The following is a 19161-nucleotide window of genomic DNA, read 5'->3' on the forward strand; positions in this document are numbered from 1 at the left end:
TTCATCCAAGGAACTTAAGGTAGTAATGATGTTCATAACATCATTCGATTCATACATATAAAGCTATCTTATTCGAAGGTTTAAACTTGTAATCACTAGAACATAGTTTAGTTAATTCTAAACTTGTTCGCAAACAAAAGTTAATCCTTCTAACTTGACTTTTAAAATCAACTAAACACATGTTCTATATCTATATGATATGCTAACTTAATGATTTAAAACCTGGAAACACGAAAAACACCGTAAAACCGGATTTACGCCGTCGTAGTAACACCGCGGGCTGTTTTGGGTTAGTTAATTAAAAACTATGATAAACTTTGATTTAAAAGTTGTTATTCTGAGAAAATGATTTTTATTATGAACATGAAACTATATCCAAAAATTATGGTTAAACTCAAAGTGGAAGTATGTTTTCTAAAATGGTCATCTAGACGTCGTTCTTTCGACTGAAATGACTACCTTTACAAAAACGACTTGTAACTTATTTTTCCGACTAGAAACCTATACTTTTTTTGTTTAGATTCATAAAATAGAGTTCAATATGAAACCATAGCAATTTGATTCACTCAAAACGGATTTAAAATGAAGAAGTTATGGGTAAAACAAGATTGGATAATTTTTCTCATTTTAGCTACGTGAAAATTGGTAACAAATCTATTCCAACCATAACTTAATCAACTTGTATTATATATTATGTAATCTTGAGATACCATAGACACGTATACAATGTTTCGACCTATCATGTCGACACATCTATATATATTTCGGAACAACCATAGACACTCTATATGTGAATGTTGGAGTTAGCTATACAGGGTTGAGGTTGATTCCAAAATATATATAGTTTGAGTTGTGATCAATACTGAGATACGTATACACTGGGTCGTGGATTGATTCAAGATAATATTTATCGATTTATTTCTGTACATCTAACTGTGGACAACTAGTTGTAGGTTACTAACGAGGACAGCTGACTTAATAAACTTAAAACATCAAAATATATTAAAAGTGTTGTAAATATATTTTGAACATACTTTGATATATATGTATATGTATATATTGTTATAGGTTCGTGAATCAACCAGTGGCCAAGTCTTACTTCCCGACGAAGTAAAAATCTGTGAAAGTGAGTTATAGTCCCACTTTTAAAATCTAATATTTTTGGGATGAGAATACATGCAGGTTTTATAAATGATTTACAAAATAGACACAAGTACGTGAAACTACATTCTATGGTTGAATTATCGAAATCGAATATGCCCCTTTTTATTAAGTCTGGTAATCTAAGAATTAGGGAACAGACACCCTAATTGACGCGAATCCTAAAGATAGATCTATTGGGCCTAACAAACCCCATCCAAAGTACCGGATGCTTTAGTACTTCGAAATTTATATCATATCCGAAGGGTGTCCCGGAATGATGGGGATATTCTTATATATGCATCTTGTTATTGTTGGTTACCAGGTGTTCACCATATGAATGATTTTTATCTCTATGTATGGGATGTGTATTGAAATATGAAATCTTGTGGTCTATTGTTACGATTTGATATATATAGGTTAAACCTATAACTCACCAGCATTTTTGTTGACGTTTTAAGCATGTTTATTCTCAGGTGATTATTAAGAGCTTCCGCTGTCGCATACTTAAATAAGGACAAGATTTGGAGTCCATGCTTGTATGATATTGTGTAAAAACTGCATTCAAGAAACTTATTTTGTTGTAACATATTTGTATTGTAAACCATTATGTAATGGTCGTGTGTAAACAGGATATTTTAGATTATCATTATTTGATAATCTACGTAAAGCTTTTTAAACCTTTATTGATGAAATAAAGGTTATGGTTTGTTTAAAAATGAATGCAGTCTTTGAAAAACGTCTCATATAGAGGTCAAAACCTCGCAACGAAATCAATTAATATGGAACGTTTTTAATCAATAAGAACGGGACATTTCACAACAGCTATTTCGGTGATGTTCTTTTATTTCTACTGTAACGAAGAACAAAATCATGATGATGATTACAATGAAGAAGATGATGGGTGAGGATAGAGAAAATGATAATCCCATGAAGAAGTAAATGGAAACAGAAAGATACAAGTTAAATATATTTCGGTTTGCTATTATTTCAGAAAATCTGATTTGGTGGAGTGGTATGATGTGTTTGTGATTAGCGAGAGGTTGCGAGTTCAATCCCCGGCCGTGGAAAATATTTTGTTTTTTGTTTTTACAACATTTGGGCTGCATACAGTAAACCCAATTAATTATGGTAACGAATTGGGCTTAGTTCAACACAAATGGGCCGTGAGTCTATTTCTCTTGGGCTTGTGAATATTGGACTAAGTTATTCCTGTTGGGCCGAAATTATAGGATAAGAGATTTAAGGGTGTAAATTAAAACATAATGTAAGCAACAGAGGAACGGTTAAAGATGTTATTTGGTTAACGGGATGTTGCGGGTTCAAACCTGGATTTGGGCATTATTTTTAGGGCTACTTCCATGAGGTAGTTATTTATCTATTTATTTTTATTTTTATTATTAGTATTATTAATATTATTATTATTATTAGTAGTGGTAGTATTAGTATTATAATTAAACATTAGTAGTATTATCCTTATTATTAATATGATTATCATTATTAGTAATATTATCTTAAAAATTATTATCATTATTATCATTAGTAGTAAAATTATTATTATAGTTATTATTATTATTAGTATTACTATTATTATAATAATTATTACTAAAAGTATCACTATTTTTAAATTTATTAGAGTTAGCATTATTTTTATCATTATTATTATTATAATTAATATTACTAACTATAACTTTAGTTTTAAATATATTTCGTATATAAAATATAACTATATGTTTATGATCATAAACTAAAAAGATAGATATTATAAATTAGATACAAACTTTAAATATATAGAAATATATATATAATAAGTATACTACTTTTACTAATAAAATACTTTTTATTCGTTTACGTTTTAATATAACTCGAATTTATTAAAAATGTTATCATATTAAAAATTATAAGTATTTAAAAATATTAATACTAAGTACTTATCCAAAATATTTTAATAAAGCATATAATAGATTTAGATTATTATGATAATTTAATAGAATATATATAAAATAAATATATTTAAGTAATTATTAATATTAAATTTAATATCACAAGTATATTATTAATATCAAAATATAAATTTATTTGAATATTATTATATGTGTTAATATACATACTTGATATAGGTTCGTGAATCCAAGGCGGACCCTACATTGTTCAGTATCGTCGTCTGAATATTTTTACTACAAAATATCGTATTGTGAGTTTCATTTGCTCCCTTTTTAATTGGTTTTGCAATATATATTTTTGGGCTGAGAATACATGCGCTGCTTTTATGAATGCTTTACGAAATAGACATAAGTACTTAAAATATATTCTACGTTGAGTTGTACCACTGGCATACTTCCCTGTAGCTTGGTAACTACCATTTACATGCTGTATTGTAAACGCGAATCCTGTTGATAGATCTATCGGGTCTGACAACCCCAATCGGACTGGACGACCAGTATTCAACGGTTGCACAGTACTTCGTTTCAGTGACTACACTTGGTACAGTGTAGTGAGATTTCATAATAAAGGGAATATGTGACGTTGATTAAATGTTAAGTATGGTTACCAAGTGCTCAACCACTTAGAATATTTTTATTAAAACGTTTATGTAAACGGAAATCTTGTGGTCTATTAATATATTGAAATGATTGTTATGATAAACCTATGAACTCACCAACCTTTTGGTTGACACTTTTAAGCATGTTTATTCTCAGGTATGAATGAAATCTTTCGCTGTGCATTTGCTCATTTTAAAGACATTACTTGGAGTCCTTCATGGCATATTTAGGTCAATACCTCGCAATGAGACCAGATGTTGATGACGTTGTTCAGGTGGATTGGGACGGGGTTTTGACACTAAACGATTGAAAAATAAATTAATGAAAAAATAAAGGAAAAAAGGAAGTGAAGTTGTTAAGGTTAACTAAACAATTGTAAAATAAAGGAATAAAAAAGTAAATGGAATAAAAGAAGTGAAAAAAAAAAATATGATTGAAGCTTGATGGGTTTAATTTTTTTTTTCTTTCTGGTTTGCAACTGTGTTATGTTGTATGCTATTATGTGAAATGTAATCTTTCACTAACTTTGTGTTTAACGAGGATAAAAAGACTGCGTTTCGCTACGAGGTTGTTTTGATCCGTTAACAGTTAGTTTTATGAACGTTAAAAAAGCAGTTAAAGATCGGTTAATTAAATGTTCAAAAAATAAATGAATGAAAAATGAAAGCCAAAAAAAAAAGTTGTAAAAAAATAACTTCCTTGCGGGGTGGTTTTAACGGATAATTTAGCGTTTTTAAAAAAATTATCGGTTAATTAAACGTTAAAAAATAAAAGAATGAAAAAGAAAGAGAAAAAAGGAAGTAAAAAAAAGTTGTGAAAAAAAAAATTTCAATGCGAGGTGATTTTAATCGGTTAACGGTCAGTTAATTTAACGTTTACTCTTCTTTTCTTTACTTTTCTCTGTATTTCTTTATATAAAACTCAGTCTCAAAGTATAATCTCATCTAAAATCAATATAATTACACACTAATTGCTTAAAATCAGCGAGGGCGGGCGCCCCTCCCCGTCTCTACTAAGATCCGCCCCTGATAATAATAATATATGATATATGATAAATACACTAATGGTAATATACAATAATAATCTTTTCGTCGCATTACAAATGTCTATTAATTTTTTTTTTTTGAACGGCGATTTTTTTATCAATTTTAAAATTCAATTCATTTACATAATTTTTTATCAAATATTATAGAACACAATTAAAAATATTTATAATCAAAGTTTACAATAGAGATTTGAAAAATCAAACAATTATAAGTATAACACTGACGGATGTGGAGGTAGTAAAATTTAAATTAGATTATATAAATTTATTATTTATTCATAAAGTTAATTAAAAAAACCTTTAATGAAAAAAAAAAAAAAAGTTTCCACGTGGCAAGTAAAACAAAGGAATCATCATTAAACTCATCGCTTCACGGGCACCTTTACCCTTCGTTTCTTAAAACAACAGCAGCCAACCACCACCAGTACCAGTCTACCAGCACCCATTTCAATTTCAATTTCAATTTCAATTTCAAGATTAGGGTTTTACTTGTACCTACTACACCAGTCAACAATCAGCAATGGCAATGGTTTCAACATCTCTAACTCCTGCAGCCTCTCAACTCTCCGGCCATAAATACACCATCGCTGTGGCTTCTCCGCCTCTTTTCTCCAGTCTCCGCCGCTCTTCATTGAAATTCGATTCTTCTTCACTCTTCACAACTCAATCCGTCAATTCCTTTTCTTCTTCTCGGCGTTGCAGTAGCATCGTTGCTATGGCTGGCACCGGAAAAGTAAGATTCACTATTAGTTCTTTTACTAAAAATAGATTTAAATTAATCTCGTACTACTAATTTTTTTGTGTATACGTTAATTTTATTCTATTAATGTACGTATTTTTGATGAAATATTTTCGGATTTAGTGAATTTTTTTATCAACACATAACAATGAAAAATACGAGTATTAGTGAGCTAAGGGATCTATGTTGACTTGAAGTTACTTTGGAAAACGGATTAAGCTCCTCTAAAGGATAGGATGTGGTTTTAGACCATGTTTTAAACGGATTATGCCTTAGTTGATCTTCAAGTTTTGGGAAGTAATTGCATTACAAAATCACATTGGTAATGCACATGGTACATGTTATATGCATGGATATGGTGTACATTTTACTCTCTCTATGTTTACCATCTCTTACATTAATGCCCAGATTTTAAAAGATTGTTGACTGACAATTGATATTATGTTTTTTTGTTACAGTTCTTCGTTGGCGGCAACTGGAAGTGTGTAAGTGATCACGCCCTTCTATTTTCTCATAAATGATTACAAACTTTAGACACTGCAAACTTTTGGCATCAACAAAATCAATAACCACTAAAACGAGTTGGAAACTCGGGCCCAAATGGAACCAAAAAAAAACCCACTAAAGTGTTGGGCTTGTACTTTACAACTACCAAATGAACCTGTGATGCTTGTGACGTCATAACTTTGTGACATGTATCTATGATCTTTTAATAAAGATACTTGTAGTGATTTACTGCGTTGTAATATGCCACACAAATATAATTTTAGTATTTACGTACATGTTATTTGAAATTAAAGAGTAAGACTGGATATTTGTTAGTCTCGTTCTCATACTAAATGTTATGATTAAAGATGGATGCTTTTGTAAAATGTCATCTTCCACTGATTTACACCTAATTCCAGCTGATCGGATAATGAAAACCTTCACCGTTTGTCCATTACTTTGGTAAGTGAATCGATATTCACTTTCCATCTAATTTTTGTTTCATCTAATGTTTGTAATGTCCTTTTTGGTTCTAGAACGGAACAAAAGATTCTATCAAGCAGCTGGTCTCAGACTTGAACAGTGCAACTTTGGAGCCTGATGTTGGTTAGTTCTTTCTTCTTCATCCGTGTTTGGTTAAAGTGAAATATACAACTGGTTATGTGTGGTTTCCATCAAATAAGTTTGTGTAATCTGTCTGATGCAAGTCGCTTTCTATTTTTCAGCTAAGGATGTTGACCTTGTATTTAGCATTCCCTGCTTGATCATTTTAATTTATGTAACAAGAAGAATTATTTATAATGTCTAAGGTTTAGTACTTTGAACTCTGCAGATGTTGTTGTGGGACCCCCTTTTATTTATATTGACCAAGTAAAGAGCTCTTTAACTGACCGCATTGAGATAGCTGCTCAAAATTCTTGGATTGGGAAAGGTGGTGCATTTACTGGAGAGATCAGGTATTCATCTTCATCTGCCTAAATATACACTTAAAATGTACTATACACTAGAGCATAACTGGCCTACTACTTGTTAGCTCATTTACTAATTGGTTGTGTTGGGTAATTGTATATATTTCGTTCCTCAAGAAGAATATCATAGAACCTAGACAGGATCCTATGCGTGTAATCAAAGCTCAAATATACATAAAAGATACAACATCATAAAAGTTGCTAAGATATGAAAGAACTCTGTATTAGTTTAGTGGGACATATAAAATAACATCTACCAATCTGCAAAATTCTTACCTTCTGACGGGAATAGTTTTCCAGGTTATAATGCATAGTGAGTTTCTGACGTAACTTCACCACTTGTAATTGCAGTGCAGAACAATTGAAAGATATTGGATGCAAATGGGTAATTCTTGGGCATTCTGAGAGGAGACATGTGATTGGAGAAGATGATCAGGTGAGATTTTTATATATTATGTAAACCATAAATAAATAAATTATGAGCAATCAACTTTCTTATTATTAGCAAACTTGCATGGCCATTTGGAAGGTATAAATAGATGGGCTTTATATCGGTAACTCATGCACTACCAATATAATCAGTTCATAGGTAAGAAGGCTGCTTATGCATTGGGCCAGAACCTTGGTGTAATAGCTTGCATTGGAGAACTGTTGGAAGAAAGAGAAGCTGGCAAAACGTTTGAAGTTTGCTTTAAGCAATTGCAAGCCTATGCAGGTATGATTACTACACTACAATTCATTCAAGTTTTACTCCTCATGTTATTTGAAGTCAAAACATGACCTTAATGTTGCTCCCTCATTATCTTTTCTTCAGCTTGTTCCTGTGAAATATAGACGTCTTCTGTTTAGCACATATTATTTGGCTTGTCTTTTAGTTTTAGCATTATCACTTACGAAAGCTCTAAAGTTGAAAAATTTGTACTCAATTCAAATTAGTACCAGTATGGGTTTGCATTATGCCAATGAATGAGACAAGTGAGGGTGTTAGGCACACTCAAGTCACAGACATGTTTTTATGTATGCTATCTTAACTGGGACTTGTTGGATATGTGTGTCTCTTCCAAAAACTGGTCCGGTGCATTGCCCGTATTCTGATGCAGTATGCTTATGATGGTTGATTAGTTGTGAATAACACTTATTCTTTCTTATCTTCAGTTCCATTTGAGTTTTTGTGTTTAAAAGTATTAGTTCCTCAATGGGTTGTATCTGGGTAGGCGGTAGGAAGTAGGATTTTACTTTCTTTTTTTTTATTATAGCAACATTCTTGAATGGGTTGTACTAGCAACATCCTCGATGTAAGTAAATTTCTTAACAATACACATACCATGATCTCCTACAATTTCTTGCAATATAGGTAGTGTATGTGATTATATTCCTAACATGACAATTAATTTGATTTTAGACAATTTTTTGACAATCTTGGGGAATTCAAATGTGCAATAGTTGTTAATATGCCTTGGTTGATGTAATAAGCATCCTTGATTGCTTGCAGATGCGGTGCCCAGTTGGGATAACATTGTAATTGCATACGAACCTGTATGGGCTATTGGAACTGGTAAGGTGGCCTCACCTGAGCAGGCTCAGGAAGTACATGTTGCTGTTCGTGACTGGCTAGCTAAAAATGTATCGGACGTAGTTGCCTCTAAGACACGTATCATCTATGGAGGTATTGCCACTAAACAATATATTATACTTTTATATTATATATTATATATAAATAAATATAAATATCTGTTACGTCCAAAGTGATCTGTTTATGTTCAACAACCAACTGAACGGTACAAGTGTCCTTTATTTCTTGTCAACGATAAATAATAAGTGCCTTAAAGTCCATTGCCTGTTGAGCTATGAAGCAAACATATTTTCATTTTTGAAGGCTAATTCAAGAATCCACTTGGTACATAATGTTTGTTTGTTTTTAACTTCGTATTAGTGACTACCGTTGATAATCGTAAAGTAAATTCTTTCCCAGGATCTGTAAATGCAGGCAATTCAGCTGATCTGGCCAAAAAAGAAGACATTGATGGATTTCTCGTTGGTGGTGCTTCTTTAAAGGTATTCTTTATTTTTCTTTTGTTGTTTCGTGGGCCCACCTGTTTATCGTTATGTATATGAAATTATGAATACATGCTAGTCAGCTCTAGCTGTGCCCGTCCTGTCCTATGTAATATATTACTCTTGTGCATGTCATTCTTGGTTTACCGGTTGAACACAATGTATATAGATACATTTTAGGTTTATTCATGATTGTTATTTTTTATGCAGGGTTCTGATTTCGCAACCATTATTAACTCTGTTACAGCCAAGAAAGTTGCTGCTTGATTGTCGATCCTCATTTGGCTTTGGATTGGGGGTAAAGTACTTTAGAGTGTATAATCATAGTTGAGATCCTATTGGCACCCACGAGCCACTTCAATTTAGCGAATCTCATTCGACTCCGCCTTCAAAATGGACCAATAACATTTCAATATGCACAAGGTGCATTTTTTTTTTTTTTTCCAAAAAAAAAAAAAAACGAATACTCATATAGTAGTTATTATCACCCCCAAGTCCACAAGACTTTTCCATAAGTCGAGAACAACAAGAACACTAAATATTCATGCTGAATAAAGTTATTCTGAAACTTACGTTTCACCTTATTTATTCTTCCACTGCCTTACGACATCTTAGGTGCCCACTTCAAATATCAATGAAATCAATAGTTTGGGAGAGGTAGTGGTTCATAACATGAATTTATTGGTTCATAAACCGAACTTGGAAGTCATGTTAGAAAAGATAATTCTACGTCTCAAAAATAATGTCTCGTATAAATTTTGTTGGAATTAAAATATTTTGTTGATCATGTTAAGTTTACCATTATTTTATGTAAATTTGACAATCTATGTAAAAATAAACGGTTGAGAGTAGAGTATAATGATATTTAAAAGTAATTTTATTGAAAGTGAACAAATATTCTTATGACATGTTAACACATTTTTCATATGATGGAAGTATTGTTTTTAAGTTTTGGCTCCAGTTCAGCCTAATTGGAACTAATTTTCTGCAACCAGCCAAAAACAATCACGTTTAATTTAATGCAATGCAAGCGTGATCAACTAACCACTCGGGCTTCAAAACAAATTTCAACTTGGACGAGTTATACGTGCTACGCAAACCACGTAATAAGACATTTAAATTACCAGAAGCTTTTTTCAATAAATATGAACCCATACCCAAAAAACCACTCAAACGATAGTTAATACTGAAATTCAATAATAAAAAAAAAAAAAAAAAACACTTAAATAGATAAGTGGCAAGGGCTAAAAAGTAAATAGCATTAGGTTATAAATCAGACTGAATTAAATATTATAAATCAGACTGAATTAAATAATGTCAAGGATATACAACTACCCTTGTTTTAATCATGTTCATAAAAAACCCACTTGACGCTTGTTCATCATTTTAAACTTGATTAATAATTAAAACATAAAAACAATCATTAGATCCACGGCAATCTAATACATCTGACCAGTAACACAATCGGCAAGAGCTACTTCTTGCACAACATCCCAAAAGCAAAATACAGTCTCTTTTTACTCCTTTTTTCAATACATTAAAAGACGTGAGTGCTCATGTAACATTAAGTTGCTTATAACACAGTAGGTTTAAGATGGAAAAAAAGAAATTGTAAAGAAATATAAGGTCTTGATAAATCTTAGCAGCTTTCACTCATCCGCAGAAGCAGAAACGTGAGCAGGGTATTTCTGTAATACATCAGCCCATGTGATACGTCCCTCAGAAACATCCTTCACAACCGCTGCCACCTCATCCACATTCACACGAACTTGTTCCTTGGTATCCCTCTCCCGAATTGTTACCGAGGTTGTGGAATCCACGGTAACAGCAAACGGCACACCAAGTTCGTCGGTTCTCGCATATCGTTTTCCGATGGATGTACCTATAAATAGATTAGCAAATCAAACTATCACAGGTTTGTCATTTGCATATAAAGATTGTTTTCACAATTTTTATTTATACTTCATATACATAATGACTAAGACCATTTGTATCCGTCGAGAGAAACGGCGTCACAAGGTGACGTGGAGACAAGAAACGCCATTTTCCGGCGTAACCCGGCGGTACTTCGCGGTGTTTTTGAGGCTCCAGTTCGAAAGTGACGAGGCAAGTCACGGCCGGCACTTGTTTTTTTTATTATTTTTTGTTATTTTAAAATATTATTTTTACCCCCTTTTAATACTTAACCCAATTACTTTTTAACACATCATCACAGTACTCCAACCAACACTAAAAAGTAACACCACCACTACTCCACTCAAAATAATTCGCGGCGTTTTTGAGGCTCCAGTTCGAAAGTGGTCTAATATATATAATAATAAAAACTTAAATTGATTTAATAGGGTTGTCATAGCTCTTATGACAATGGTTCAAAAAATCAATAGAAAAACGAAAAGTTAAGTCAAAAGACTTGTAATTGTATAATCCATTACTCCCTCAGTCCCTAATATATTGTCTAGCATTCCATTTTAGTGGAATGTTCCAAATTAATTGTCCACTTCCATTAATAGAAAAGAATAAAAAGCTTAAGTTCTATTATGCCCTTAATGTATGGGGATAGAATTAAAGGGAAAAAAAAAGAAGGTAAAGGTAAAACTAGAAAGTAAACAGAAATTACAGCACTTTTATGACATTTTCTTACATTGTGTGTTTTTTGTCAGGGGACAATTAATATGGGACGGAGGGAGTACATTTTACCAGATTTAAGCTGACCTTTTCTACCCATTTGACCCTTTGGAGATAAATACAGCATTATACACAAGTAAATGGGCAAAAAAAGGAGTATATTAAAAAAAAAAAACCTGTGATATCTTTCTTGTTAGAAATTCCAGCAGCAGTCAAAGATTTTGAAATCTTTTTAGCAACTTCCTCATATTTCTGATTCTGGACGAGCGGGAAGACAGTACATTTGATGGGAGCCACAAGAGGGGGAAAACGGAAAACATTCAACTGTTCATCCCCAGCTTTGCTTGGTCTCATGTAGAAGGAGTGTTCATAGAGACAATAGATGATTCGTCCAATACCAAACGATGGTTCAATCACAGACGGAGTAAAAACTCTCTGGTGTTCTTTCTTTATTTCCTTTGATATTGAAACCATGTTTTTCTTTATCAACACCTTCGGGTTATCAAGGGTGCACACTTCAAATTCTGCCTCTCCTTTGGATTCTAAAGCAGCCTTCATGCCCATCGCCTCTTTTTCATTCATCGCCTAACAAAATGCAAAGGGAAATCACATTAAACACTACCGTGTAGAAGATTCAACATAAGTCTGTGTACTTTCGACTCGGTAAGGTGAGACTATCAGCAGGTCAGTAATAGGTCAAGACATGATTAGGTCAACTAGTCATACGTATGTCAGGTTGGACCGACCCTATTCCTTTCTTTTTCATTTTGTAAATTTGTATTGTAACTAATGTCAGAAATCTTATTGCAAAAACTTTGTTATAAAGAATATTGTCACATAAAAAGAGAGTTATTGGTAGGAACATTGCAAGCAATTGAATAACTGTTAGGCGACTTAGCTCGTTCAATTATTTTAGCAAATCTATTTTGTAGTTTACCCGTCAGACCTATCATCAATATAAACGGCCGAAACTGACATATGTAAGAAGTATCATCACTACAAATAGATGATGATACTGGTTGAAGACTAGAAGACCCCCTTGTCATCAGCAAAGAAACTTATTTTATGATGTTTAATGGTGATGTCCTAGTCCTATAATTCGAGCTGATAAACATCAGCTATAAAGACTCTCAAGCAGTTCATGCAGACTCAGTTTAAGATCAAATTAAATGGTTCACTAGTCTACAGCTATGAAATTGAAATGTGTGATGAACATCTACGATATAGGTTCATTCATGAGGAAACAGCTTCAGTGCATGTACAAATAATCAATCGTTATGCAACCATAATAAATATCACTCAAACAAATGTCATTCTCGCTAGAAAAGCAATTGATGTAAATAATTTTAAGGATAATGACAGAAAGAAACCATCCGGTTCACCAACATTTCAGTAAATAACTCAGCAACTATGTGGTTTACTGACATTTCATTACATATTAAGCCTGAAAGGAGCAACACGTGCTTGTAACAGTCGATGACAAGGCCAATTAGTCGGAATTTTGAAGTAGTCCGCCCCGACTAGGCCAAGTCGGTCAAAAGTCGCTGGTTAACGCAGGTATAAGTCAACAAATCAAAATGGTCATAAGTCAGATTTAGTCTGTCAACTTTGCATTTATCTGATCAATATAAAAAAAAAGTCCATGTTAGTCAACGCCCAACTAGTCCCTCACGTTCCCGAGGGACTAGCCCACGAATAGCAACTTTCACAACCATGGAAAAACGCGATAGAGAAATTCTTTACCTCCAGTGCTTCAACTACCATCTTTTGATTACCCTTGAATGCAAGGCCAAGCTCCTTCTTAACCGGTGTTATAACAACTTTCTGGAGATACATCAACAGTTAAAATCTTGTTCATTCAAAAAGTTGAAAACTAGTTAGGAATCTGAGAAGAATACCTCCACTTCTTTAGGCTCTGCAAATTTCTCTTGAGCTACAAGAGCAACGCCACTATTATTCTATATACAAAAAACACATCCATAAGTTCAAAGAAAGCATAGTGCAATACCATCTTTTCAACAAGTTTGATAAATAAGGCATTGCAATAAACTACATCATTGACACCAAATCTCAAATTAAGTAACTTATTAATCAGATCGCCCCAATGTGCAATATGCTAGATAAAGCTTGCTAACAGTGTTCAATTCTTACTGTGTGTGCACGCAGGTCATACGCAGATCGATCGGCAATCCCAACACACTCAATCCAACCATAAGAAGACTCGATTTCAGCATCCCAGCAATCTGCAGCATAATGGGCCATCTCATTTGGAAGATGCTGCCTGAACCGCAATCGTTCTTCATCAATCCCTAGACGTGTCAAGAATAGATATACTCTCCCAATAAAGTACGCGAGGGTTTGATTATTAACAATCCCCTGAAAACAGTAACGTTTAGTAGCTATATACATAATAGGGTTGATCTGAAACAGACACAGTAGTATAAGCACTCTAATGAAAACCAACCTTGGACACTGCTTCACCAAGACAGAGCCTTTTTGCAGACTGCCCTGACATTTGTTCGTCGCTTGGAAACATGAGAAACTCTAGTTTTGAAACTTCAGAATACTTGGGGTGTGATTTGTCATCAGGATCCACAAAGTGCTCTATCTCAGCAAGTGTGAACTCGCGGACTCTTAATAGACCTTGTCGGGGAGATATCTGAAACCGTGAGAAACATATATCAGAAAACCAAATTCACAAAGCAGCAAGAATTCACAGAGTAGCAAGGATTAAATCTCAAACTTTCACCAAAGCACATGACCTCATTTCTGAAAGCCTGACCAATTTGAGCAGCAGCAAATGGAAGCTTGTTCCCATTATAATAGTATAAGTCTCTGAAGTTAACAAATATTCCTTGTGCGGTTTCCGGACGCATGTACCTGAATCATATCATAATGAAAACATATGAAGCCATATAAATGCAAGAAGGTAAAACAATAACATCATTATATAGAGTACAACAATTTACTGAACATATGATAACTCATTACAAAGACTATTACTGACCCAGTGCTCGCACCAGACGGACCAATTTGAGTCTGAAACATGAGATTAAACGGATAAGGATCTGATAGAGAATTCTTTGTATCTGGTGCCACTATACCATACTCTTTAATCTTGGCACCAAGTTGTTCAGCAGAAAGATCATCCAGAACAGCAAGCACGTGCTTCAGTTCGGCAGCCTTCTCCGCACTTATAGCCAGGTCCTTCTCAAGCTTATCCTTACAATGATCCTTTAGCAAGTGATCGGCTCTGTAACAAAGTCCCGTCTTTTCATCTTTAACCATAAGGTCAGTAAACTTATCTACATGACCAGATGCCTTCAACACTACTTCGGGAGTCACGCATGGACAATCAACTTCTAGCATATCCTCTTCCAATACAAAATGCTGAACAACATTTCAACAAATTTAGCATATTAGAATCCTATATGTACATAAATCAGTCTGTGAATACTTGAAATTTAAGTGTAAGACTGTAAGATGAAATGTCCAAAAATACCACTTATATATATATATTCATTTTGCCATTGAGTCAAATTAAACTAAAACTTCATAGCATTTAAATCTCTGGTAAGCAAACATATAAATTTTGACACCGCTTACGGTATCAGCCATAATTATATTATATTTATGTTACAATTTGAAATTGAAGTGAAAGATGCATAAATATACCTGACGCCAGAAAGCAAGGACGTTAGATTTAACGGCACACCCAGGAGGACCGTAATCGTACAAACCAGCAACACCTCTATAGATCTTAAACGATGGAATATAAAACAAACGTCGTTCAAGCGTATTCACAACAGCTTGACGAAACGCTTCTTTACTAACAGCCGAACCATTACCTTCACCTGAAATCGAAGCTTTCAATTGACTCTCAATTGAAGATTTCTCAAGTTTCAAAGCATTCAGTGCTTTAACTGCTTCATCAATTTCCGATTTGGATGCGCCGAAAGATTTTAACTGACGAATTTCGTTACCGCGAGCGTCGATTGTCGATTGCTTGTCGGAGAGTGCGCGACGGAGTGAGTCTTCTGTGGACATCGTGACGGTTGGCGGTGGATGTGAAGAGAGGGAACGACGGAACTTGGTGAATATGTGACGGTGAGATGATGATGATAAGGAGGTGAGATATGAACGCATGCAGCGGTTCCGATGGATGGACCACTTTCCGGTAGGATTTAAAGATTTTTAGGGTTTTATTTTGGGCTTTAGTTGGGCTTTGGTGTAGTCCACTCAAAGATTCTGTTTTCGGATATTATTATTTAAAAAAAAAAAAAAAAAAAAAAAACTTTCTTAAAAAATGCTAGAACGAGAATTGTTCAAATGAAAGCATCCTATCATATACTCCGTAGATCATAAAAGCTTCGATGAACACAATTATGAGTCACTCACCAGTTTAAAAAATTAACCTCCGAAAATTTAAAAATTCATTTTACAAAAAAGAAAAAGAAAAAGTCAACTTTGTTTTTATTTCAATTTTTGTTCTTATTGTATTAGGAACGGATATACATACCTGTTTCATTATATTATTCAGCAGATTAAAACTAATGTCCATTTGACAATCTATTACGGAGCAAAAATAGTTGATGAATGACATGACCATATCAAAATCAAAATAGACTATACTTCCAGATTTTCATGTGGTCAAATATATCAAGTTTTGACAAGTGAATTACGAAGTACTTTTTAGTTCCAAATGAATATCGGAGGTACATAATCAAAAGCCATATTTTAAAAACAAGATAAAAAGAAAGGCAAGATTTTCAAGAAAATATATCTCATTTTCAGTCATTTTAAAAAATGAAAATAATATTTCATTGTTGGCCATTTCAAAAGAAGAAAAAATATTTCAATGTCGGCCATTTCAAGAAAAGATATCTCATTGTCGGTCATTTAAAAAAAAAAAGAAATGACAAGTAATTAGCAAGCTTTTCATGATTCTACTCAAGAGAAGATTAAAATAATCAAGAAAGATTTGGTGAAAGTCTTCGGTTGCCCGTCGTAAAATATTTCATTTTTACTTGATGATGGGTTTTTTTTTTTTTTTTTGGAAATAAGTTTACATTTTACTTGAAAGTTACAAAATTATTAACGTTGCGTTCTCGATTTTTTTTTAGGTAGATAGGAAAAGAAAGTGTTGAAAAAAATTATAAAATGGCATTCTCGAATTTATTTTAGGATGAAGAGGGATGAATTAGGGAGTGTTATTATTGTAAATCTTTTCGTCTGTATTTGGGCAAATTAGAAAGAAAAACAATCTCTATGTGTTATGTAATCACTAATATATCCCTCTCAATCATATTATTATGTACTCCGTATTATTAATACATTATTAATATTAATATTAATTAATATTAATATTAATACATTATTAATATATAAATATTAATTAACCTATATACTAATAGTCGTGAGAAGTTTAGTGGTTTGACCCCAACCCCGTCCAAAATTTGGTCAAAAAGACAATTGACCAAACTTCACCCAAAAAATGCAAAAAACTCCCTCAACTATCGACAACTTACATAAACTACCCTTAAATCCAGGGGGGTAAAACGTCAATTTACTTAATTAAAATAAAAAACTCCCCCAACCCCTATGACAGCCCGTATCTTCCTCCTCGCTCCGAGTTAAATTCAACCGACCACACCGTTAAACTCGAGATATTTTTGTGAACAAAACGAAACTAACTACGTTCGAAACGGACACTTTTTAAAAAACGCTAACCACAACGACAGCCCGTATCTTCCCGCTCGGCGCGAGTTAAATTTTTTCGAAAGCAGCGTCGTAATCGAAATAATTTTATGAACAAAACGATAAAAGGTACGTTCGAAACGGATACCTTTTAAAAAACGCTAAACACAACGACAGCCCGTTTCTTCCTGCTCGCCACGAGTAAATTTTCCCGCCACCCACATTATGACCCGAACGCCACCGCCGCAACGCGCGGTCGGTAACTTTCTAGTTAATATTAATACATTAATACATTAAGTGGTGGAGTTTGTGGTCGTTTTGGCCACCCCACCACATGAAACCACATTTTTTCAAACCCAACCTCAAAAAAACCAAAACACCCCCTCAACTTTTACAAGCTTATAAAAAAAACCCTGTACTTCACGGGAGTAAACTGTCAATTCTGAAACTTAAAATAAAAACTTCCCTCAACGCCTTCGACAGCCCGTATCTTCCTCCTCGCTCCGATTCAAATTTCACAGAGCACTCCGTTAAACTCGAAATATTCTTGCGAACAAAACGAGACTAACTACGTTCGAAACAGACACTTTTTAAAAAACGCTAAATACGACAGCCCGTATCTTCCCGCTCACCGCGGCTTAAAATTTTCCGACAGCAGCGTCAGACTCGAAATAGTTTTATGAACAAATCGATACTGACTACGTTCGAAACAGAAACTTTTTAAAAAACGCTAAACACAACGACAACCCGTATTTTCTTGCTCGCCAGGAGTTAAATTTTTTCGCCAGCACCGTCAGGCTTGAAATAATTTTATCAACAAAAATAAACTATGTTCGAACCGAACATATTTTAAAAAACACTAAAGACGACGACACCAACAATAACGCATAACACACGGGCCGTTTTTTCTTCTGTCAATAAAACTGCGTTAAATATGAATACGCGGACCGAAAGACCCCGCCGCATCGCGCGGGCTGAACCGAACTAGTTTAAGCTAAAACAACTAGAAAAAAACTATTGTTATGATCAAATTACAACAATCAAAATAAGGCTAACCACCCACTATTATGAATGATCAAATTACAACAATCAAAATAATTAATAAATAAGAAATCCTTTTATAAAAAAAATTGATCCAACTTATAAAAAACAAATCAAATTGTTGACTTAATATTCCTATAAAATACATAATATTATCAATACAAGAAGTAGTCTAGAACCCCGAAAACTAGTAGATTTCTATCACAAACACTTGGGCTCCAAGCAGATGCATGATTTTATAGGGGGCGGATTTGATAAGCAGCATCTCACAATAATCCTGTTGGATGTATTTCAGCTCCAAGATGATTTGTGTGTAGTTAAACTTCACTATAAACCGAACGTGAACAAAAAACTAGGAAGACTTCATTCAGTTACACTTTTCCTTCATACTGGAAATTCAATTTGTAATCGTGTTGTAGATTTGCCAAAGTGTTTCTGCAAGGACCCTCTGCGAAACAATACCAGAATAACAGTTAGCAAGCAGTTATACATAATTATGTTCGATGAAGGAAGATCATTATATATCACCCATGCAACATTCTCCCTTATTACTCAAAAACAAAAAACCTTCACTGTCATAAATAAAACCATATTATTAAGAGAAACATGTAATGTATTTACCTCCTAATACAGTGTGAAGGTATTGGAGATCATCCGCCGAGCACGCATCTATTAAAGCATATACACCAGGTCTCAATGCCTCATCTATTTCCCTGTATTTTCATCCAGGTTTATCAAATGATTGTGCAGATAATAAATATAATATGCACATAAGTCACTTCAAGAGGCAAAACCAAAAAACAGAGCACAAACAAGTCCTGA

At 33.6% G+C, this 19161-nt stretch overlaps 2 protein-coding genes across 2 annotated transcripts; one reads left to right on the plus strand and one right to left on the minus strand.

Annotated features, from left to right (window-relative positions):
• Nucleotides 1–5119: 5119 nt before the first annotated feature.
• On the plus strand, nucleotides 5120–9548 carry LOC139855444 (triosephosphate isomerase, chloroplastic-like). The gene is made up of 9 exons (XM_071844670.1): nucleotides 5120–5461; nucleotides 5926–5952; nucleotides 6490–6559; nucleotides 6786–6909; nucleotides 7273–7357; nucleotides 7504–7636; nucleotides 8414–8587; nucleotides 8894–8976; nucleotides 9187–9548. Exons 1-9 carry the CDS (start codon nucleotides 5249–5251, stop codon nucleotides 9241–9243), a joined length of 966 nt encoding a protein of 321 aa, XP_071700771.1. The 5' UTR covers nucleotides 5120–5248; the 3' UTR covers nucleotides 9244–9548.
• An 802-nt stretch (nucleotides 9549–10350) lies between these two features.
• LOC139886385 (glycine--tRNA ligase, mitochondrial 1-like) lies at nucleotides 10351–15806 on the minus strand. The gene is made up of 9 exons (XM_071870187.1): nucleotides 15277–15806; nucleotides 14609–14991; nucleotides 14364–14481; nucleotides 14066–14260; nucleotides 13753–13977; nucleotides 13500–13559; nucleotides 13345–13425; nucleotides 11778–12186; nucleotides 10351–10858 (listed from the first exon to the last, which is right to left on the minus strand). Exons 1-9 carry the CDS (start codon nucleotides 15745–15747, stop codon nucleotides 10626–10628), a joined length of 2175 nt encoding a protein of 724 aa, XP_071726288.1. The 5' UTR covers nucleotides 15748–15806; the 3' UTR covers nucleotides 10351–10625.
• Between the last annotated feature and the right edge of the window lie 3355 nt (nucleotides 15807–19161).

Source organism: Rutidosis leptorrhynchoides, chromosome 1, assembly GCF_046630445.1.
Source record: "Rutidosis leptorrhynchoides isolate AG116_Rl617_1_P2 chromosome 1, CSIRO_AGI_Rlap_v1, whole genome shotgun sequence".
Taxonomy (NCBI): Eukaryota; Viridiplantae; Streptophyta; class Magnoliopsida; order Asterales; family Asteraceae; genus Rutidosis; species Rutidosis leptorrhynchoides.